Genomic DNA, 25,935 nt, shown 5'->3' on the forward strand with positions numbered 1-25,935 from the left:
TCGTTCGTCTTATTTGACACTGTTTATGCTCCGTAGCTAATAAGTATCTACTTTCAAACCTTTACCTTTCCTGCTTCCTGTTCCTTTCACTTTTTATTTTAGGTCACGAAATTAATTAGGTAATAAATAAATGATTTAATGAATGGGACGCTGAATACCCATTTACTTGTTACAGAGATAAGCATGATTAGATAGACTAACAAAGAAGAATTAAATTCGATTGATAGAATATTTCGACAATTAAATTTGTACATCGAAAACTGTGGTATAACATGAGTTATGGAATAAAAAATAGACTTATTAACTCAATAATTTATTTGGGAATAATGAATCTCACAAGTATAATAAATACAGAATACAGTAATTCTCAACACTTTAAATACGTACCATATAAACATACAGCTAAATATGTAAATTAAATAAAAAACAATCAGAAAAAAATTCGTGGATTATTCATTGTAACACGACAGAAACTATTTTTTTTTCATCAAACTACATTATAATTAACCATTGATAAGCCAATTTTATGGTAACAGTCTATAAATACATTTTTAACATTGTTTTTCTTTTCTATATCTAAACACAGATCTCTTAACGTTATAATATTATGATATTATATATTTTAAAACGTTAATTTTTAACTATACGTTAAAATAATCAACTATATTGGTAAAATCACAATTCTCCTAATAATAACATTTATAATATTGCACAAAATAGACACCGATCGCGATTACAAAGTTATACAATTATTTGAGCTGTCATTTTATCAACAAGCATTCAAAATGGCTGTTCGTGAAAGCGCGCGAAAACTGACAGTTCGTCGCCATCTTCGTTTATATCTCCACAATCATTTATTTAAATAATTGTGAATTAATTATTCATTTTTCAAACTAATACCTGTTATCATGTTACGTAAATAAAAACAAAATTAAAACTAAATAAAATAGTAAGTTATGGTAATCTAAACTCTTAAAATTTATTTCGAGAAAAATATGAATTCTTTCTTTTAATATTTCTCATGAAAATATGTTCTCTAGTTTGTGCCACTATGTATTGAAACATAAGAAAACTGATATGTTGATATATTGTACATCACAATTCTTAGGAATGTATCTAAGTATATTAGAATTCAGGCTTCCTACAGACGACAGACAAAATCGGTCCGATAATTTATTAAATTAAACATACATAAGTAGAAACAAAGGAGATCATTCACGCTCCATACATTTTTGGGCTCTTTTTGAAAGTGCCGGCCAACAAAAAAAAATGGCACGACTCGTTAGAATTGGCTATTTGGAGCAATAGTTAATATGGCATAAAAGTTGTCAGGTGGCTCTGAACCAAGTTATACAGGTTCGACGATTCGTTATTTCCATACATTTTGTCAATTTTCAAAAGTGCCCGCTGAGAAAAAAAACTGATACGTATCGTTAGAACTGCCCATTTGGAACAATAGTTAGTATGGCACAAATGTTGTAAGATTCCTCTGAATCAAGTTATACATGTTCAATGACTCGTCACTTCTATATATATTTTTTGAGTTTTGTAAGTGCCCACCTACAATATAAATAATACGTATCGTTGTAACTAGCATTTGCAGCAATAGTTACTATGGCATAAACATTTTAGTATAGCTCTGTGTCTAGTTATGCAGTTTCGATGATTCGTCAAATCCATATATGTTTTATTGATTTTCAAAGTACCGTTTTACAAAAATATGCACTTATCACTGCACTTATCATCAGAACTGCCCATTTGGATATATTTATATTTAGTATTCCACGAATGCTGTAGGTTTGGTCTGAACCAAGTTATAAAGGTTCGATATCTCGTCACTTATATGCATTTTATTGAGTTTTGTAAGTACCCACCGACCATATTAATGATACGTATCGTTTTAACTGGTCATTTGTGGCAATAGTTAGTATAACACGAATGTTGTAGGATTGCTCTAAACCAAGTTATACAGGTTAAATGGCATGCCATCTCCATACATTTTATTGATTTTTAAAGGTGCCTGCCAATAAAATTCTTACAGGTATCATTTTAACTGATCATTTAGACATACTTTGTCAGTTAGTATGGCAGACACGTTGTATAAATGCTCTGATCTAAGTTATACAGGTGTGACTATTTGTAATATCCATATATTTTCTTGATTTTTAAGTGCCAACTATTAAAATAGTACGTATCATTAGAACTGGTTGTAATAGGAACGGGGAGTAATAGTTAGTATAGTACTACAAACGTTGTAGGCCTGTTATACAAGTTCAATGATTCTTAATTTCTATGCATTTTATCGATTTAAGCAATACAGTTAGTTGGTAGGTATGACAGAAACATTGTATGATTGCTCTTATTCAAGTTATTTGCGTTCGATGATTCGTCACTTATGTTTTAGTTGATATCTGAATATGATGGGGAACAATAAATAGGTAATAATGATGAATACTTAACTAATAATATGAAATAAATGTCACCATGGTGTAAGAGTTGTGTCATCATTATTTGTTATGTTCTTCCTTCTGGACCGTTTCTGAACTTGGTCATGTGATTTGCCGTTGTGCGTGTATTTGTTATGTTATTCAAGCTTGTAAACCGAATATACCATTACTTGAAGAACTTAATAAAACGTTTTTATTTCTCTCAATGCACAATAACACAATTTTTAGTTACATTAGCACCACAATGTTGAATTTGTTTAAATGCTTAGAATCATTATTTCTATATTTTATTATTGCTTTTATGTTTTCCAACTTTTTCGGAAATCAATGAATGAAAGTTATATAACTTGTTTCAGTACTAGAATTTTTCTGAAGAGTGTGCTACGTGTTACTAACTATTGCTCCTAATGACTAGTTTTAATGTTAGGTACCATATTTTAGGTGAACGGTACTTTAAAAAATCAGTAAAATATATGGATTTGACGAATCATCTAAACAGTATAACTTGATTCGGATCTATACTACAACGTTTATGCCTTAGTAACTATTACTGAAAATGGCTAGTTATAACGATAAATAGCATTTACTTTGTAACTTACAAAACTCCATCAAATACATTGAAGTGATGAGACATCAAACCTGTATAACTTGATTCAGAACAATCTTGCAACATTTGTACCATACTAACTATTACTCCAAATGGGCAGTTTTAACCTTAAGTACCATATTTTTGTTAAACGGTACTTTAAAAAATCAATAAAATAAATGGATTGGACGAATCATCGAAACTGTATAACTCGACACAAAGCTATACTACAATGTTTATGCCATAGTAACTATTGCTGAAAATGGCTAGTTATAACAATACGTATGATTTATTTTGTTTGCGGGCACTTACAAAACTCAGTAAAATGTATAGAAGTGACGAGTCATCGAATCTGTATAACTTGGTTCAGTGCAGTCCTACAACATTTGAGCCGTAGTAACTATTGCTCCAAATGGACAGTTCTAACGATACGTACCAGTTTTTTTTCTTGGCGGGCACTTTTAAAAATTGTCAAAATGTATGGAAATAACGAATCGTCGAACCTGTATAACTTGGTTCAGAGCCCTCGTACAACTTTCATGCCATATTAACTATTACTCCAAATAACTAGTTCTAACGATTCGTGCTATTTTTTTTCGTTGGCCGGCACTTTCAAAAAGGGCCCAAAATGAATGATCTCCTTTATCGGCGTATTTACTGCAATATGCAATATTTATGTTGTGTTTTGGTTTTATCCTTTTGTTCGGACAGAAAACCAACACGTCCTCTCAATTTTTCATAAATGTTATATATATATAATTTATTTGGCTTCTCTTTGGAGCTACTTAAAAATGTAGCTTTAAAGAGAAGCAAATAAATTTATTTATTTAAGAAATGTATATTTTTCACTAACGTTTTAATGAAACTAGGCAGCTGGACTTGCTGAATAAGGCATTGTAATAGATGTTTTTTTTTATTCTTTACAAGTTAGTCCTTCACTACAGTCTCATTTGATGGTAAATGATCATGCAATCTAAGATGGAAGCGTACTAACTTGTTAGGAGTTGAGTGAAAATCCACACCTCCTTCGATTAAATCCCTTTCGGTTATAGTGTGGCAGACAAAGCAAAAGGATTAAATTGTTACTTAAACACTTAAAAAAAGGAATGTTAAATAAAAATAAACTACATAAAAATCGGTCCAGTACGATACAAATAGAAAGTGAACGATAAAAATCGGTCGTCTGTGTTATGCCTTACTGAAAAAAGTATCAACGAAACTGTCAATTTTGTCCCACCGATAGCAACTCGAGCGTAATATTATTACATTTTAATATTTAATTCAAAACAAATATAGAGGTAGTACACGGAAGATTTGAAATGGTTTTAATAATGTTAAAAACGTTATAAGTACGAAAATAGCTCAAGGTTCTCAAACTTTGCGCGACGATTCATTAAAATATTCCTATTTTTTTATATACATTTATAGAATAATTCCTCTCATATTGACCTTTTTTATTTTACTTATTACATTATATATAATATAATAATACATATTTTATTTACTACCGAAGATATGCTTCAAATAATGAATTGAAAACTTTTACTCGTACGACCATAGATGTATTGAACGAATTGAGCGATTTATATCTCCGCAAAAAGGAATACAATAACATTTTATAAAAGGGCAATCAGTAAAATCGACTATTATTATTCAATATGAAATTAAGGTTTCATAAATGTACCTAACTCGAAAATAAATATTGATCAAAAGTCAATTTCAAAGTAATATTTTATAAAATTATTTATGTATCCGTCAATAAATCGCCGAATGCGTTTAATACCCATGCTTAAGACTAACAAAGCGATTGCGCACAATATGTTGATAAAGGAAACACCATTAAAATGCATAGCAAAAATAATGAAAAAAGCACTTCTCAAGTTCCACCAAATCTCCCATTCTAATACATTCGCATCAAAAATCCGGGAGTAAAAAATATATTATTTTAGCACACAGCTATGAATGATTACAGGTAACCACAGAATCTATACACCGATGCCTGAGCCTTTCTTAGAGACTAATTTTTTTAGATATTTTAACATTATCAAAGATACCGTCATTAGTACTAACATGATATTGATTAAACCGACACTAGTTTCCAAAGTTTCAACGCTGACAAATTGTTATAAAATATAATTTCAACCTATAACTATTGTTAGGAACCTGGTGTTTTCTTTTTGATGATGAGAATTCACTACTTAACCACGTCTACTGGCTACACATTATGTAAAATCCTGACTACAACGTAGATAGTTTTATCCTTCCGTATAGACCTCCAGAATAGCACTTCTTCAAAAGTGTCTTCTACTCGGTATAATATATTCTAACGTGAAATGTAGTTTCACTCCAACCAGTTGTAAATCACTTAAAAAAAAAACAAACCGTTCCCGCCTAGCATACCACTTTGTCTCTTAGTGCACAGATTATATAAAACTCAACCCTCGTTGGTTCCTAACACTACTAACCATAATGCACTACAAAAAATCTCAACTAGTATCGGGATAACCAATAACGGCTCAGACACTATGTCTAAGTATCTATAATATTTTTACACGCTATTTTTAAATCTGTTGGCATTACTTTTTCTAAAATCGGGTTCTGAAGCTCGGTCGAGGGGGTAGAGGGTTTTCTAAATCCAATTTCTCTATTTCCAGTTTTGCAACTAGGTTACAAACGTTGACCAGTCTAGATACTATAACAACAATCTACTTGTATTGGCTATGAACTACTTATCGACGCTGATTTAAAAAAAAAATGTAAATTCCTCAATTTTTATTCCATCACTGCGGGCTTAAAATTTTTGTCATATTTACCAGTGCATAAAATCAATTATTTGTCGACAGATAGTTCATAGTACATATAAAATGTTCTACTTTCTTCTATAAAACCTTTATAAATGTATACAATATTGAAACTGGATTGTCAACATCAATTTGTCTAAGTACATCACGGAATGTAAGCTTTATAACATTTTAACAACAAGCGTAAAATCTATTTTACTTTATTATAATATATATAATACATAAATTAGATTATTAAGGAATTTCAAAGTAATAAATAAAATTATTCTCGAATTGCAGATATTGCATATTGGAATGGTGGAAAATTCACGGATAGAATTGGTGTTTACTACATTTGTCGTAATGTATAATAATAATTAATTATAATTATTATATTATTAGTATGGTAATAATTTTTTAAACACATTTGTTCATAGCCACAACCACCTTCTCATATGCAATATTAAAATTCTGTTCTTAAATTTTACAAGAAAAGACAATAAAATTTATTTGTAAATCAAAAATATTTCACCAGTAAATTATAGTAATTTCGCTAATTATGATTAACCGAAATATAACATTAAAATACATTAAAAAAATCATCTACTCATTTTTGTGCGATACGAACGACCATTTATCATTATTTTTACTACAATTTAACAATTATTTCATTATTATTAAAAAATAATGTTATACATATAATTATCTAACCACTTATTTAAAACCTTAACGTCGAATATTTCAACTCTTACATTTAAACGTCAATTATAGTTTAGAAAGAGCTTTTAGCACAGTTTATATGTTAGAGTTTCTGAGAAAACCAAATAAAATCTTTGATTCATGAAAATTCTGATAAAAATACCTATCCATATTTGTTAAAAAATTGTTCAAAATATTAACTTTTAAATTGACAACACAATAAAATTATTTTTTATGTTGTAAATACTTAAATAATGTACAAAAAATTATAATAATTGTATACAAATAAATTTAAAATCTAAAGAAATGTTAACGATACGCAAAACCGTTGAAGTAAGAAAGTCTTATTTAAAATGACCAGGCGCTTAAGAGTATAATTAATTATTATTACTGTCTTAAACTAAACTCAAAAATGTACCTACATTTAGTATAGATAAATAATAATATTTATAATTTATTAATACAATAAACAATAAATGTATAATTATTATCTATGATGTACTTTGCAAACGTTCAGTTGGAAATAAAACACCTATTATTAAATAAATTCACAAAATTTTAAGTTGAAGTTGAAATAGGTGCTGTATTTAGAAAGAGCGCCGTCGACCATGAAAGTTAGAGACATCGATATCATTGCATCATAAATACATAAGGTATGTAAGATTTTATTATTAATATTAAACATACAACCAAAATAAAAATAACTTAAAAAAAACATTTTTTTCAAGTAGTTATTACAAGCGCTTTGAAATATCAAGTTTGACTATTTGTTAAGACCACCAATTCAGAGGGCAAGTTTAAATAATATTAATAATAAATAGTTTAAAGTTATTTATTCAACGTTTCTCGATTTCTAATAAGAATGACGACTCTGTAAAATTTTATACTTTGAGAACCACTGACAATATTTTGAACTAGCCGACGCCCCGCGGTTTCACCCGCTTAGTCCCTATTCCCGTGAGAATGCGGGGATAAAATATAGCCTATGACACTCACAAATAATGTGGCTTTCTAGTGGTAAAAGAATTTTAAAATTGGTTTAGTGAATCCAGAAATAATTTCCAAGTACCACAAACTTTACTTTTAGTAATATTAGTATAGAAGTAAAGATTATTGACAGTGATTAAATATTTTTTTAATTTTGAGAGTTGAAACAAAGTATAAAATTAGCTAATAACTATGCAGCAAGTTTGCTCTTGGATTTTGTAAGATTTCGTCCTATAAATTACTAACCTATCTATTTATGAAGCTGTGATATCGACGAAGAGATTCAAATTTATGTCATTTTTTTTCAAACCGCTCAGTCTTATGACGTTTTGTTTTAAAATTGTTTAGGGGCCATAAAATTACCATAGACAAGACAGATCTGATATTGAGCTTTCTGTGAGCCTTCTTAAGGGAGAGAATATGGAGCTGAGGCTTACCACGTTGCTTGAATGTGGGTTGGCGTGATAATGAGCATGATGTATGAATGCTGCGTACCAAATAACACGTTGTACGCATGACTCAAATAGTAGGATGCGCCTTTATCTCGTTCCCTCATTCTTAACTTGAATTTTTAAGTACCCACAGTACTATAGTAGCTCTGGTAAGGAAAACAGAGGCTGGGAGATACATATAGATTATGATTTTAGTGCATAACAGCGATGATTTGTCTGCTACGACAAGTATAACCATAATTATATCATAATTAATCACATCCCAGTTTTAACTTATCCTTGAAAAATAAAGTATAAAGCCTTTTAATGAGCTTTTAAGGCTTTCAAGCTATAAAAATGTAATTTTCTCCTACAAACTATAGGACCAGATCTATACAAGATCGGTGAGTTTGTTTCCTCTGATTGTATACTTGTCCTAGGCTTCTTAATGAGACGCAGCGTCACTAGGGGATTAGCTGCGCTATGTCAGATCTCGTGGGTTTAAAGGAACGTGGAAGATTGAACGACTTTCTAATCTTCCTAAAACCTCTGTAAGCTAAGTGGATCTTAGCTTACAGAGGGGTTCTAGCTATTAGTAATCTGAGCAATACCGTCTTTGCCATAAGAGCACACAGAGTCCTTGCAAAGGACTGAAAATATCAATATCCTTCAAAATATTGACTTTAAGGATATACCTAATAGAAGAATTTGCTCAACAGAAATCCCCAAATCGTAACCAAAACACCAGCAGCATTCATTAATGACATATTATATCACACTGTATTTGATTACCTCTATATAATAAATGGTCATACTTAGTGAAAAAAGGTTAGTATAATTCGCTTTTTAATTTCCAAAAGGGCCCCTAATTTTTGTGCGCCCAAGAGCCCCAGCCTAGTTTAAGACGGCGGTGAATCTGAGGGGATTAATTCTGACACTAGAGATGCTGGTTGTAAACTACATCTGACTGACGTAAGAACTCGAGAGGCTCCTTGATTAGCATCATAAAGAAGGTACTTAAGAGTATTTAATTGATCATCTCTGTCTTGTCTATAACGTTGTCCCTATCTATCGTGCAACTGCATTGATGCGTTGGCCCGAGGTGGCTTACTCCGGTTTGAGGCGGTGCCACTGCACGATGGTCTGCCGTGGTTTGGTGATCATGTCTTGCCAGTGTTTCGTTTCCGTTGCTCCGGAACCGTTTTTACCTGTAATCATGAAATTGGAGAAGTTTTTAACAGGTGCCACCAGAAATCCTTGTGCATAATTAATGTGATTAGGGTTTAATTTTTTTTACTACTGTGATTAGAATTTAAAAATTTAGTAATGGTGGGTTTTATGATACCGGACACGGATCGAATGTAGATCTTCTCCCACGGTATTGTGAACGAGAATGGCATGTTGAATGTGTCTTGCATTGTACATCTTTAGGGCTTACAAATACGACTTACCGACTCAATGTATCATTTTCATATGCTCTTTTCCGAAACTTCGTCTCTACTCACCAGCCAAAAGTATTCTCAAAGTCAAAGTCCATGACTTGCACATCGAGCGAGCACTCGAGAATCTTCTGATGAATGAGATCGAATCATTGAACGTGTCGTACATTGCGCACTTACTTGTGCAGTTTATAGACTCGACTTACCAGCCATTTCTCCCATGGCACGTTGAATGACAATGTGTGATGAACGAGATCGAGTCATGGTACGTTTCGTTCATCGAGCACTTACTTGAACAAATTTGCAGACTCGACTTACCAGCCAAAAGTATTCTCCCGATGAGCTCGTTCCGCCCGATGTTGTCAAAGTCCATGACTTGCACATCGAGCGAGCACTCGCGTATCTTCTCCCACGACACGTTGAATGAGAACGAGTCGTTGATCGAGATACAGCCATTGAACGTGTCGTTCGTCGCTCACTTCATTGTACAATTGACAGACTCTACTTACCAGCCAAAAGTGTTCTCCCGATAACCTCGTTCCGCCCGATGTTGTCAAAGTCCATGACTTGCACATCGAGCGAGCACTCGCTTATCTTCTCCCACTTCACGTTGAATGAGAACGAGTCGTTGAACGAGAAGGAGCCATTGAACGTGTCGTTCGTCGCTCACTTCATTGTACAATTTACAGACTCGACTTACCAGCCAAAAGTATTCTCCCGATGAGCTCGTTCCGCCCGATGTTGTCAAAGTCCATGACTTGCACATCGAGCGAGCACTCGCGTATCTTCTCCCACGGCACGTTGAATGAGAACGAATCGTTGAAAACGGGGTTCAGTGTGCACTTGAAGACAGCCGTCTTGCGTTTCTCTATGCGTTTGTCGCCAAACTGGAGCCACACTTTTACGTATGGATCTGGAAATTAAATAATATTCGTTTGAAAACAAGAAATTAATCAATTGGTTGATTTGGAAGTTCGTGTTTTATTCGAGCTTTAGAAGTTTGTCGCTCGTTCGTTAATCTATGAAAGCGCTTGATTCCACGGTAACCTTTTTCATACGTCGAGAGTGTTACATGTATATACAACCTTAAATCTATTGTCTATATCTTGTCTATGTCAACAGTCTTAATGTCTTTGCTATTGATATTGTCTATGTCTCAACAACACAACAGAGAGGGGCTTTAAGGGTCTATATATTGCTCAATACAGGTTGTCTGTTCAATCTGATGTATAATCTAAATATATCACAATAATAGCCACTAGCGACTTTTTCTCTTCTCTGAGACGGTGTAACACCATATTGCTACTAACATTTTTAGAAGAAAGAAAAACTTAATGTTTTACCCAGGACATAAATCCACGACCATATCATTCAATATCACATAGGCTAACCAATAGACCAACAGGACAGTTACCATAGTCTTAGTAGGTCTGTACACAGCAGGTAGCCTACCCTAATAAAGGTTTTTTGAAAATGTAATGTAATAACGTATTTCTAATAGTAAGTTTTTTTTGAATGTAGCCATGATATACCATTTTGAAATCCTCTTGATGAGCCATTGAATTTTGTACCCATGACGCAATATTAAAAAAAAAAAAATCACTTCGAGTCTATAGCGTCTCACACTCGTCGTGTTGGTTTTTTTAACTTCACCTATCTAAGAACACTTGGATTATTAAGACAAATCTAACGATATCTTAATTACGTAAACCCGTTCAGCGGTTTAGAAGATTTGAAACAATACAAGTACAATTTGTTTACATACAAGATACGCGCAAAAAACATAACCCTTCTTGCAGTCGGGTAATAAAAAACAACCCCTTGAAATAGGTCCTACGAGTATACGTATAGTATATGTATAGCAAAGAGTAAACTATACGCGGAAAACACCAAAACAAAAATTATTTAAACTGTTTTGTACTCGACAACATTGAGGTTACCTTTTTAATTTCAGAAGAAAAACCGCGCTCTGTTGGCTTGATTAAATTTTATGAAAAACGGTTTAATTAATTTCGTTGCCTAATTTGGTGAAGTAAACTTTGCCGGTTAATTAAAAGAGGAAAAACTTTATTTCTATATTTTCAACAATTGCATTCTGGGTAACGAATTTAAAGCTAACTTTTAGAATGAGTGCGTGTGATAGCCAGCCTTTCCTCGTTTTCTATAAGCTAAAGGTTGAGCCGTGATAGCCCAATAGATATGACGTCTGCCTTCGATTCCAGATGGGTTCGAATCCAGTCCGGGGCATGCACTTCCAACTTTTCAGTTGTGTGCATTTTAATAAATTAAATATCACGTGTCTTAAATGGTGAAGGAAAAACATCGTGAGGAAACCTGCATACCAGAGAATTTTCTCTGCGTGTGTGAAGTCTGCCAGTCCGCATTAGACCAGCGTGGTGGACTTTTAGCCTAACCCCTCTCATTCTGAGTGGAGACTCGAGCTCAACAGTGAGCCGAATATGAGCCGGTTGATAATGATGATGAAGAAAGGTTTGGCATAGTAGAGGATTCCAATGCAAGATAACCTTCACCCATCTGGTAGCTAGATAAAAAGTTTTTTTCATCAAACTAGGGGACGCCAGCGACTTCGTCAGCGTGGAGTTCAGTTTTACATAAATTCCGCGGGAACCATGGATTTTTCCGGGATGAAAAGTAGCCTGTGTGTTAATCCAGAGTAAAGTCTATTTCAATTCCAAATTTCAGCCAAATCACTACAGTAGTAGCGGCGTTAAAGAGTAACAAACATCCAAACAAACATGCATACAGACTTTCACATTTATAATATTAGTAAGAAGTAAGACTAAATATGCCAATAAATATAATATTGCCAATGGTTTGCCTAAAAAAATCAGTCCAGAATATGATTAATAAACAATTTTTTTTTTAATTTAATTTGATTTGATATAAAATTCTTTTCTTCAAGTAAACAGATGGGTGAAGGTTATTTGTGATTCGGATATTAGACTATAAGTTCATGCTCCTACCACAGGTAAGTACCTATGTTAGCCAGTTATAGTGTGATCGTGGTGGCTTTGGGATGTAAGTAGGTAAGTAGGTAGTAATAAGTAATGTGCTTTAAGTTGAGCCTTCAAAACGTTTAAAGCACTTTTTTGAAACTTTCCTCGGCATTGTATGAGAAATTGTGTCTCTAATTGCAAACTTTTTGAAAAACACTTGAAAAATTCTCAATTAATGAACTTATAAGGGACATGTCATGATTTCTTATGATGTTCTGTAGAAAATATAAAAAAAAATTCGACGGTCATTCGATTGTACAATTTTTTCCTGTCAAAACGCGGAACCCTAAAATCATTTATACATATAAATTAAAAGTTATTTATTGCAGAGTCCGTCCTTGCTGAAACTTTATAGCTACGAGAAGAATTTAAATCCCTTACTTTTTACCCTTAACGATCATTAATTTTGAAAAATGTCAAATGATCCAGCAACCAAATGGGACTCAGTTAATTGGACTACATTTCCAGATAGAATCTTGATTTATAACGTTTGACTTAGGGTAGCCATTCCTCGAGGGAGTGATGGATACATTCCCAAAACTATAATAAGTAGGTACTACTGACTACTACTATAGAAAAAAAAAATAATGTGCTTGCTAAAGTAGTTGCTCCTATCGATAATAAAAAACCAGTTAAGTGATTCGCATACAGTGCGTTTCTCTTACGAACGACGAACGAAATTCCCACTTAATATAATATTATAAATGCGAAAGTAACTCTGTCTGTCTGTCTGTTACGCTTTTCCGCTTAAACCTTACAACCGATTTTGGCACATACAATTTTTAGACCATGAGAAAGGACATAAGCTACCTTTTATTGCAAAAAAAAGGCACGGTTGAAATAGAGGTTGAAAGTTTGTATGGGATTTCTTAATTTTAAAAGATAAAACCATGAAACTTTATATTTAAGCACTTGATAAGACATAATTAAACATTTGTTCTAGCGTTCTTGAAATTTCGACCTGTGAGGGGATGAAATAGGGGTTGAAAGTTTATATCGATTTTCACGCGGACGAAGTCGCGGGCATCCGCTAGTATTATATAATTTAAGAAACTTAAATCTAATATTAATTGAGAACAATACAGACACGGTCACCTTGAGAACTGCGAATCGTCGTATCCTGATAAAATTTAATTTTCCCATTTTAAATAATGAAACGCCTGTTAAAACTACAAATGCAATCACGTAACTGCAGAGAGGTGATAAGTGAAGTAAAACATAAAAAAAACAATAAAATTTTAAACTTGGCCAACCTAGAGCCCGTAGATGGATTCCGTTTTTCCCCGTTTTAAAAAAAATCTTAAAAGTAAAATTCAAAATTCATTTATTTCAGGGTTTTTGATGCTAGTAATCAAACAAAATATAAATTACAATAAAATAGTGAAATAAAATAAAATCTCTTGATAAAAATATATATTAAGCAAGTTTAATACATTTTCAATACTTTGTTTTCAATAATGAATTAAAATATTTTCAAAATTCTTTATCATAATCTAGTAAAAAAAGTAATGAATTTTATTACTTTAATTTCAAAAAATTACTTTAAAGTAAAAAATTCACAACTTTTTTACATTTTCATGTAACATAAATTTATTTAATTTTATGCTACAAAAAATATTTATATTAAAAAATGTATGTTTTTTTGTGGTAACTTTATAATTATAACAGTGCACAGTAAAACCAACTGTGGTTTATGTTGCACTATGGTTAAGCTTAATTTCAATATGTATTTTGCAGAATAATAAAGAAAAATCAAAGATCAAATAAAATTTGATACGTCAGAAATATCTTCGAAATAACATTAACCAAATACTTTTCAGGTTTCAGTTCATTTCGACGAGTTTTATTTGACATGATACATACAAGGAAAACCTAATAAATATTACGCGGCTTATTCTTTGATAATCCACTTTGAAGTCTCCCAGCCGTAATTGAATTGGATACACGAAACGGAATTATAAAGCCGTTAAATATTTTCACATTATACGATCTTCATAATTCTATTTATGTATTCAGTGTTCATGGTGTAGGGTTTTTTATTCATATAATTATTTAAATTTTACGCTTATTTGGATTTATGCTTGATTTTAAAATTTAAACAGATATAGACTTACGGCTGGCGTTCACAGATTCGCATCGTACTATTATAAAGCTGAAGAGTTTGTTTGTTTGATTGAACGCGCTAATCTCAGAAATTACTGGTCCGATTTGAAAAATTCTTTCAGTGTTAGATAGCCCATTTATCGAGGAAGGCTATAGGCTATATTTTATCCCCGTATACCTACGGGTACAGGAACCACGCGGGCGAAACAACGCGGCGTTAGGTAGTCGTATATGACAGACGCATCGCAGCAAACGTATTTTAGTATTCTTTGTATAGAAAGTCGTACAAGTGCGTCCACCAATCCACATCGTACGGATCGCATCGAATGGATTCTATACACCGTAAAATTAAAAATCTGTTAAATGCGATGCGTCCGATATGTACGATTCGGATCAGTGGACGCCTGCCATAAGGCTCATTATGGAACTAAAATGAGCGCAAAATTTAGTCATTATCTTAATGTTTTTTTTTTATTTTTTTATATGACCAATATTCCCTAGGAGTGGGTACGACAATAGACCAACGGGGTGAGGATCGTACCACCACCCCTCGGTGATGAGTCCGACCGCTCTTACCGTTGAGCTATTGAGGCTATAAATTGTATAACATACAAACTAAATATGAGGCAAATAAGAATTCGCTCGTCGTCCGAGAAATCCTCGATCATTCTCGAGAACTTCCGTAGCTACTACTAATAGTAGTTAGGGTGGTTTTAGCCACATCCCTTAGATTCTACAAATACCACTAAATCCGCGGTAAAGTCTCCAGAGGCCTCCACGGTAAATTAATATTATTGATCCGTCTACAAAAGGTAGCTAACTAACTACAATAGCTTTTCCAAATGTCAAAATATTGTTCTACTTTTTAACCCTCCACATAAACTTATGAGTATGAGTATCGGATATCGAATTACCTCTTTAGCACACTGGTTTACCTATGCAGCATCATGCATGGTGCATGGTGCATGCATGCATGGTGGGTCTAAGTTCCAAATCGCCTTCCTTAAGGCCTCGTATTTTTTTTTGATTCTTTACAAGTTAGCCCATAACTACAATCTCATCTAAGTAAGTAAGTGATGAAGCAATTTAAGAATTAAGAATATAATGAGCCTCAATAGCTCAACGGTAAGAGCGGTTGGACTCATCACCAAGGGGTGGTGGTTCAATCCTCGCCCCGTTGGTCTATTGTCGTACCCACTCCTAGTACAGTCTTTCCCGACTAGTTGGAGGGAAATGGGAATATATATACTATCCTACTAATATTATAAACGCGAAAGTTTGTATGGATGTTTGGATGTTTGTTACTCTTTAACGACGCTACTACTGAAGCGATTTGGCTGATATTTGGAATGGAAATAGATTTTACTCTGGATTGACACATAGGCTACTTTTTATCCCGGAAAAATCCATGGTTTCCCGAGATTTGCAAAAACTGATGATTTTGATGATATGAATGTTTGTTACTCTTTCACGCCTCGACTACTGAACCGAATTAGCTGAAATTTGGTATTAATATATCTTATAGCCTGGATTTTATCCCGGAAAATTCATGGTTCCCGAGGGATTTGTGAAAAACTAAATTCCACGCGGACAAAGTCGTCCGCTATTTGGTCATATATAAAAATATGGCAAATATTCTTTTTAAAAAAATTATAACATCGCAGGTAGGTATATCAGTGACTTTGGTTCGTTTCATTCGGTTAGCTCAGCGAGTCGCGAAGCTGAAGTGGCAATGGGCGGGCCACATAGTTCGAAGAGCCGATGGACGTTGGGGTCCCAAGGTGCTGGAATGGCGACCCCGCACCGGAAAGCGCAGTGTTGGGCGTCCCTCCACTAGGTGGACCGAGGATATCATGCGGGTTGCAGGGAGGAGCGCTGGATGCTGGCGGCTCGAGATCGTTGTGCTTGGAGGGCTATGCAAGAGGCCTATGTCCAGTAGTCTACGTCTGATAAGGTAAGGTAAGGTAGGTATATTGTATGAGTCGTTTACCTGATTTCCCATTGATATCCTTCGCCTTGAGGTTCCTCGCCTTCAGCAGCGCGAGCGTGAGCACGCTGTTGCTGGGGTGGTAGCACAGTGACGTCAGCAGTTCGCCGCACTTGTCCTTCGCAGGCGGCTTCAGCGCCTTCCAGAACGAAGGCTTCTCACTTAGGTCCACCTGAAAATGGGATATTTGAAAATTTTTCTAAAAAAAAGAATTTTTCACCGTTGGAAGAAGAAAAGCAGTGGCCACCCCTACGACTTTCTTTTTCGTTTGACTTGTCCATTGTAATTTTTTACTATTTTTATTATGCCCGCTGTAATATTTTTGTAACTCTGTGGTAAATTCTGTGGTAAAAATAAATAGATTACAATATACCGAAAAATAACACATTAAATTGTAATCAGTATGTTCAGTTCACAATATATCGACAGATTACAATATCGCGAGTGAGATTATAAACTAACGTATTTTACAATTTAACGGTAACATATATGTATATGTTTTTGTTATATGTATTAAAAATATGCTAATATTGTAGAAGTAACATTTTGTCTGCAAATATTACTATCGAGATATTGGGAAATGATTGCGGCGCTGTCATGAATCGTTCAAAAAAGCATACACGCAATTTATGAAGCAACGTTAAATTGTTAGACCTGTTCTTTCGAAGAAAATTACAGCGGATATCTTTGTTATTTGTGCGTTTGTCTTTGTTTTATAATATGTATAGAGCAAAAATAAAGGTTTACATCGAGTAATGCTATAAAAACCTGACTCGAGTCTTATATTCAACATTTATCTTCCATAACGCATAATGAAGGTCAATGCGTTAAATGTAATCATCAAAAGATTTACCTGACACAGCGGCAGAAAAACTTCACCGATCGAGTCATCTCGTGAGAAGCGATCGTAGTCAAACACGTGGAGATGTAACACCTGAAATAGGTACGTAAAAACATAAATGTTGTAACGGACGAAACAAAACACAGAAATATCAACGCATGAGCGTTTCGGGGCGTTGACTGTTACTGACACTTTTATCCTTATATGCGCGGCATCATCTTCACCTACCTCTTGGTTCCGTGTCTGCCTAAGCCGTTCCGTAACCAATAGCTGGCTTAGGCTACCGATTCGTACCTCCATATATCCAGCTAAGGGAACCAAACTCACTGCCTCGGATGCAGTCGGTATCAAATAATCATTTTGATATGAAATGATTTAAATCATCATCATCATCATATCAGCCGATGGACGTCCACTGCAGGACATAGGCCTTTTGTAGGGACTTCCAAACATCACGATACTGAGCCGCCTGCATCCAGCGAATCCCTGCGACTCGCTTGATGTCGTCAGTCCACCTGGTGGGGGGTCGACCAACACTGCGTTTACTAGTGTGGGGTCGCCATACCAGCACTTTGGGACCCCAGCGTCCATCGGCTCTTCGAAATTTGTGCCCCGCCCATTGCCACTTCAGCTTCGCAACTCGTTGGGCTATGTCGGTGACTTTGGTTCTTCTGCGGATCTCCTTATTTCTGATTCGATCACGCAGAGAAACTCCTAACATAGTTCGTTCCATCGCCCGCTGTGTGACTCTGAGCCTTCTTATGAGGCCCATAGTTAGCGACCAAGTCTCGGAACCATAGGTCATCACTGATTGAATGATTTAAATAGTGGTATTTAATTTTCAAGACTTAAGTCACTGACATAGAGCTGCGAAGCTATGGGCACATGTGATGCGCATATGGGTTTCAAGGTGTAGAAATTGCGACCCCGCACCAGAAAGCACAGTGTTGGTCGGTCCCCCCACTAGGTGGACCATGGACATCAAGCGAGTTGCAGGGAGCCGCTGGATTCTGGCGGCTCGAGACTGTTGTGTTTGGAAGTCCATGCAAGAGGCTTATCCTGTTTGCCTAGTAGTGGATTCCACGGGCTGTTAATGATGAATTTCCGCAACAACAATTCCGTTTAAGATTAATTATTGAGGTAAATATGTGACAGTGCTTTAAATTATTTAACCCTTTACCTTTCAAATGTTTAAACCACAGTACATAGTTATAAAACGCAACACTACCCTTTCAAGGCTACCAAAACGGACCAACAAATCGATTGACCTGCCCAATGATTTTGTGTGACGGCACTTACGTACAAAATGTCTGGCATTGTCTAAACATGCCATTAGCTATAATAAAAGAATATGATACCGTTGTGCGTCGAACAAAGGGAACCTGTCATATTGTGTGTAACAAAAACAAAAGGATTTCTTATATTACGCTTATAAATCCTTTGTTGTACAGTTTCGTGTAGCGAGGGACGCCTCCAGTGGACCCTTATTAGATTTTATGACACGTATTACCTATATATTTTGTTATATAGCTGGTTTTTGTCGCCAATTACATTTCCAACAAAGTATGGAATTCAAAAGCATACGTACAGACAATCTGTCATCATCATTATCAACCCATATTCGGCTCACTGCTGAACTCAATGAGAGGGGTTAGGCCAATAGTCCATCACGCTGGCCCAATGCGGATTGGCAGACTTAACACACGCAGAGAATTAAGAAAATTCTCTGGTATGCAGGTTTCCTCTCGATGTTTTTTTCTTCACCTTTAGAGACACGTGATATTATTTTTTTTAAATGCACACAAATGAAAAGTTGGAGGTGCATGCCCAAGCCCTCCGTAATTGGAGGCAGAGGTCATATCCACTGGGCTTTTACACATACAGTCTGTACATCCTACATATAATAAGTACCCGAAGATTTTTATCTTATTGCGTATTTGACGATTCCTTGAAGGAACTGGGGATTTGGGTGTGCGCAATACAAGTTTTACAAGAGTCGAGCGCGATTGCTAGAAGAACTTATGGTCGAATCGATGGGGTTCGAATGCTGGAACGAAATCCATTTTGGCCTGGGAATCGTGGTTGGACTACCTACATACATACGGATTAACTTATTTAGTTCGTGTTCATAGGTTTATTTTAAAGTAGCTGTTAATAATAATATCAATTTAAAGCCTAAAGCCTAAACCCCCATTCGCACGAAAGATTTTTAACGGACGTTAAAAAAGCGTTCAAATGCAACCAATACATTCCCAAGTTAATATTCACACAACAGCGTTTTTAAAACACGACGCTTTTTTATCAAGCAGTGCATTTTCAATTCTGGATGTTGGAAATAGACCTTCATTCAACTTTATACTACATGCTACGACCGCCTACGCTGGGTTTTAACGCATCGCTTTTTTAACTCTCGTGCGAATGAGGCCTTAGCGCTCATCAGGATTTCTTTCGAGTTTTTTTGTAAATAACTACTGACCTAAAATAAGGGCTATTTTGTCCTACTGTTGTAAGTCTGTTAACTGGGTGTATCCTACAATATGGTTGGTAACAGTTATTGGTTATGGGTAGACTACAAACATACCCGACTCTGCAGCTTCTGTATGGGGAAACCCTCAAAGTATAACGTCTCGTTCCACCGAGGGTTCAAGGTTCGACGCTTTATTTTAGTCTCGAGGCGATGCTTCTTGTCTGGCAGTAGCGTCACTCGAACGTAGGGGTCCGATGTCCCGCTGAGGTCCTTAGCTGGCAGTTCCTTGCCCTGTTGAAAACAATCATGAAAATAAATAAATACATAATAAATGTACTTAAACAATACACTTAGCCCCAAAATAAGCGTGTAGCCTGTGTTATGGGTATACTAAAAAAGCTGATATTATCAATTACTATAAACTAGATATATTTTGTTTTATTCTTTACAAGTTAGCCCTTGATAACAATCATCTTGTTATGATACAATCTAAGATGGAAACAGGCTAACTTGTTAGGAGGAGGATGAAAATCTACATTCCTTTCGGTTTCTACACGGCATAGTACCGGAACGCTAAATCGCTTGGTGGTACGTCTTTACCGGTAGTGTAGTAACTCGCCACGGCCGAAGCCTCCCACAAGCCAGACCTGGACTAATTAAGAAAACCTCAATCGGCCCAGCTGGGGATCGAACCCAGGACCTCCGTCTTGTAAATTCGCCACGGAGGCCGTCAATTACTTTTTTACGTTGAGGGTTAAAAAGCCTAGAAACCGATTGCAACGGGACGTACTGGCTCAAATGGTAATTTGTTTAGAATCGTTACTATACACGTAATCAAAAACAAACAAACCCATCAATATCGGTCCAGCTGTTCTGAAGTATAATGCATACATTTTAACAACAATTAATTATAAGGAAGATAGATTTATTTATAACTAGCGGACGCCCGCGACTTCATCCGTGTAGAATTCAGTTTTCACAAATTCCGCGGGCACCATGTCTTTTTCCGGGATGAAAAGATGCCTAGAGTAAAATCCATTTCCATTCCAAATTTAAGCCAAATCGCTACAATAACCGCAGTGCAAAGGAGAAACAAACATACACACTTACACACAAACTTTCGCCTTTATAATATTATTGTGATGAATGTTATACCGTGACCATTACCTACATTAGTGTGACATTGAAATACGTACGTAATGTATTTCATATCGTTAGATTTATCACCTCTTCATAGCCCGTGCAGACTTTGACGTCACAAATTACCACTCTTGTGTATTTGAATGTCACAGTGATTAATGACCGGCGTGCAGTGAAGGGTTGGGCAATATGTTATTTCTTGTTGACAGGGCTTTAGGCAGATTTCTTAGAGAGACAAGCTAGTTGAGAACCCACATAATCCTGCATGCTCGTATTTGTATTTGTTTGAGACTCGCAAACTGTGAGGGATAATCTACACTAGTCATGTTACACAATTTTGGTCTTTGAGAAGTGTCTCAGTCTACGTAGACATTTGTATAACTACCATTTATGTCTATTGGCCTGCCCCTGTAGCCGCGTGGCACGTCGATTCTCTGTCTACGATCGCAAACGCTTCGAAAACTAGAAAAATGTATGGGAATGACCGACATTGATCACGTGACCTGTCTATAGGTAATGTCATTCCCATATACTTTTCTAGTTTTCGAAGCGTTTGCGATCGTAGAAAGAGAATCGACTACAGATACTTTTGTAACAAAAACTCGCAGATTTAAAATCAAATAACGTTGGCAAATAACTTTTTTTGTGGTTCTAAATAATATAACACTAATAGTAACAAATAACTTCTTCTTCAGTTTGAAATAACTGCACCTTACTGTAGTATTGGCAATTTACAAGTCAAAATAGACAGCTGCAGACAGTAGTATTTGGAAAGCGAATTCTAAAGCGACAGAGTTATTTGGTGTCAACTGTACCTACATGGGCTCTTATTCGACGGTTCAGTTTACATCAAGTGTGAATGATCCCTTCTTCACTGGCTCTCGACGTGGCCGAGCAATTAGCACTTCACTCTTTTACTTGTTTATTGATATTTGATTATTATGTACTTATGTAGGTACTAACTTTACGAGTCTGTCATACTGTCATATGAGTCGTTAGCTCATAAATATTATTCTTTTATCTATTTCGCTCGCAGTCATTTGTTTTTATTGTAGTAGCAAATGGATTTTTATTCCAAATTTTAGCCAAATCGCCGCAAAATTGACAAAGTTTCATACAAACTTTCATCCCCTATTTTATCCCTTTGGGGGTAAAATTGATCAAAATCCTTTCTTAACGGATGCCTACGTCATATCATCTACTTGCATGCCAAATTTTAGCCCGATCCGTCCAGTGGTCTGGGCTGTAATAGATCACTATGTCAGTCAGTCACCTTTGAGTTTTATATATTTAGATAGTCGTAGCATTGCATTGGATGATGGAATCGACACGACATCAGAAACAAAGAAACTGCTGAAGTTTCTTTGTCTCTGATGTCGTGTCGTATGTCGTTAAGTGTAAATGTCTCGTAAAGTGTAAAAGTCGTGATATGACTCTTTATTATATCCCCATATTTGTTAATGATTTAGCGAGATATGTCGACGTTGTTCGCAAATATACCGTATTTTCTCTCGGCTCTATTTAATGTTTTTGTTGATCGACTTTTATTTGTTAAATCTATATTTTATTGCTTTCAACAGAGTAGACACAAATATATTGTATTTTCCTTTATCTACATTTAATGTTTTTGTTGGTTGAATTTTATTTACTAAGTCTATATTTTAGTTTTGCTGTCATAGTGTTTTAAAACGAAATAAAAGTGTAACCTATACAATTTTGTAAAGCGCTGCCCTATTAGTGCCCTGCGTTACATTAAGTCGTCGCAGCATCGACACTGGATGCGTTTTCCCTATTTATATGACATTAGCTGACGCCGCGTGGTCTTACCCGCGTGGTTCCCGTTACCCTAAGAAAACGGAGATAATATATAGCCTTTCTCGATAAATGGGCTATCTAACACTGAAATAATTTTTCAAATAGGACCAGTAGTTTTTGAGATTAGCGCGTTTAATCAATAAAACAAATAAATAAACAAACTTTTCAGCTTTATATATTAGTATAGAGTATATATACCACATTAAAGCGTTGCATCGGACGTGCGTTTCAAAGGACGACGCCGACGATCAGTGCTCATTTGTTTTATATGCATTGTTGAGTCTGATTGGGCACTGTATGTATTGTTTTGTATGTATTGAGAAGACTGACTGCGTTATCTTGTCCTCTGCACTCCTCTTGTCATTGCAACGCAGGTGTGGCATACAATTTGTTGATGACGCAACGCACGGATGGGGTATTGTTCTTATAAATAACTCTTAGACAATCCTACTATAATTTTATAAACGCGAAAGTTTGTATGGATGTTTGGATGTTTGTTACATTTTAACGCCACTACTGCTGAAGCGATTTGGCTAAAATTTGGAATGGAAATGGATTTTACTCTGGATTAACACAACACACACACTTTTTATTCCAAATAAATCCATGGTTTCCCGAGACTTGCGAAAACTGAAGATTTTAATGATACGAATGTTTGTTACTCTTTCACGCCTCGACTACGTAACCGAATTAGCTGAAATTTGGTATTGAGATATATTATAGCATGGATTAACACATAGGCTACTTTTTATCCCGGAAAAATCCATGGTTCCCGAGGGATTTGTGAAAAACTAAATTCCACGCGGACGAAGTCGCGGGCGTCCGCTAGTAATAATATATAGAACCTTACATATATTTAAGATAAAAAGCTTAGAACTTACTTGTATGATCCTCAAAATGAGTGTTGTGTTCTGGAAGTCGTACTCCAACGAGAAGTGTATCTGACCGACGTTCTCTGACGGCTCCGAGTTGTCGATGTACATGTCCACCAGAGATATCGACCGGTTCTGAAGGAACGCCATCTGTTAGCCAGAGCGGTGAACGATTTACTAGGCGCATTGTTGCAGCGCCTATTGTTACAGGCGATTGAAAATAGTATTAAAAAATTGATGACAAATATATCTTGAAAAGTTTGGCTCGGTTTGAAACTTGTAATTTGATTTTTCTTTTTCCGTGGAAAATTCGGAAAAGTAGTATCAAAACGCTCTTAAATAGAATAGCAACAATGACTAAGAATTCCAAGTCTATTCCATCTAGCGCATACCTTTCCAGTTTTTGTTTTACATTTTTCATTTCCGTGAAAAACTTCGGCGAACAAGGGCATAAAAATGCTCTTAAATAGAATAGTAACAATGACAAAAAATTCAAGTCAATCCTTCTAGTGTATCGAGGTTTTTTTCATATGGAATACGGAAGCTGATTTTTTTATATTGCCAATTGCCCATTGCGAACTTCCTACAATAGTTGCAATGATCTTATTTTTAGGGTTCTGAACGTTAGTGTTGTCGACAATTACTCAAAATTTCAAGTGCGTGTCTACTTACGAGCGTACCATGAAAAAATCGTACCAAAATGTCATTCAATGTCAAATTAAAAAATATTTTTTAAAACTTTTGAATTATTATTAACAACAAATAAGACCATTTTAAGAAATATTTGTCGCCAAATTTTGATTTGTCTAAATTTTATAAAAAGTGAAAAAGAAGTCATAACTTTCAAAGTATACTCGTAACATTCAAAAAATAAAAGTTTCCCTTTTTTTGGTAAAATATCTCAGTGACTACATGATAGATATACATTGTGAGAGTTTAAATATACTTTGATAGTTATATAATTTAAATCGTGGCCGTGGTTATTTTGAGCATTGGATAAAATTGGGTAATTATGATGCGAGATGTAGCAAAATGACACAAAACCTTAAATCACTTCTAAGTGAAGTAATTTTTCATAATTTAAAATATTAAATCTATACAAGTTACTCTATATCTTATAATTATAGTCTATTCTATCCAACATCAATCGAGATATATAAAGTTTGCATACTGGAAGTCGGTATTTAAAGATTTATTTACCGAAAACTTAGTATTTCTCAGAGTATTAACGTACCAAACGTATAAACTCGTAGAGACACATATTTTATAGTTTGTACGCTTTTTATTAATTGATGTTGAATATAATATATTTAAATTAAATAGCTGAAATACTAAAACGCAAAAACATTTTATAATCGTAATGGGAATGTTGGATATTGCCAATATATTATGTAGATATATGTGTTAAATACATTATAATGTACTCATACTAAGCGATTACGTATCTATGTAGGCATTTGGTTTATCCCTTAAAAATATAGGCCACATTTATGGTTCTAATGGTTCTTTTATTTGAATTTTGTAGTGAAATTATATAAATGTGTTCGCTTTACCCACAATGTCAATTATTAATGATCCTTGTATTTAGATGGACTGTAATACAAACAATTTAGGTAATATTAACGTTTGAGTAAGCTTTACGATTGCGTAATAATAATATGTACAAAAATAATTAAATATTTACAAAATATGTTGTATCTACGTACGAGTAGGTATAGGTATTGTTATTGTATGCATGCAACTATGACTAATAATATTTTTCTAGGTATAAAAATGTTATGGTACAAAATGGTTGTACTTCTCGCTTGGCAGTCTAAATACTTGTTTAGTGGAGCGTTACCATTATACTATTTACGTTTCATATATTTTTAAAGTCGATTTCAAAATTTAATTAGATCAAATATTTTTTTAAATTAATGTTTAATTTTCAAATTAAATTTTAAATAGGCTTTTGAAAAGCCAAGTCTTTTTCTTAGTGAGCACTAACAAATCCCGAATACCAAAAATCTGGAAAGCACAATGAAAATAGGTAATAAAAAAATCTCTGTTCTTGCTTTTTCAAACCTTTTTTTTTATTAAACAAGATTCGATACTAGATTAATATGAGAAGATGTCCAAATAATTTAAACATTTATAGTTTTAACATTAACAGATAAACTTAGAATGGAACTTATTAATTAATTGAATTTGCATGCAATGTGCTAATATTTTATTAATTAGAATAATAATAACCTATAAGAATTACAATAAGTATAATATTTTAGTAAAATCGATATCAAATATGTAGAGTTGTTTGAATTTTAGTTTCAACTTACTTATCGGAT

General features: G+C 34.6%; 1 protein-coding gene across 1 annotated transcript in view; it reads right to left on the reverse strand.

Annotated features, from left to right (window-relative positions):
- Positions 1 to 297: 297 nt before the first annotated feature.
- LOC112048758 (synaptotagmin-7) overlaps positions 298 to 25,935 on the reverse strand; it is a 387,831-nt gene continuing 362,193 nt past the window's right edge. The window contains exons 5-10 of the mRNA XM_052883102.1: positions 23,621 to 23,761; positions 19,899 to 20,075; positions 17,330 to 17,410; positions 16,480 to 16,648; positions 10,070 to 10,282; positions 298 to 9,138 (exon numbers count right to left, since the gene is read on the reverse strand). Of these exons, the coding sequence (XP_052739062.1) occupies positions 9,038 to 9,138; positions 10,070 to 10,282; positions 16,480 to 16,648; positions 17,330 to 17,410; positions 19,899 to 20,075; positions 23,621 to 23,761 (882 nt within the window). The 3' untranslated portion in view covers positions 298 to 9,037. The remainder of the gene's footprint in view (positions 9,139 to 10,069; positions 10,283 to 16,479; positions 16,649 to 17,329; positions 17,411 to 19,898; positions 20,076 to 23,620; positions 23,762 to 25,935) is intronic.

The sequence above is a fragment of the Bicyclus anynana genome, chromosome 8, assembly GCF_947172395.1.
Source record: "Bicyclus anynana chromosome 8, ilBicAnyn1.1, whole genome shotgun sequence".
NCBI classification, from domain to species: Eukaryota; Metazoa; Arthropoda; class Insecta; order Lepidoptera; family Nymphalidae; genus Bicyclus; species Bicyclus anynana.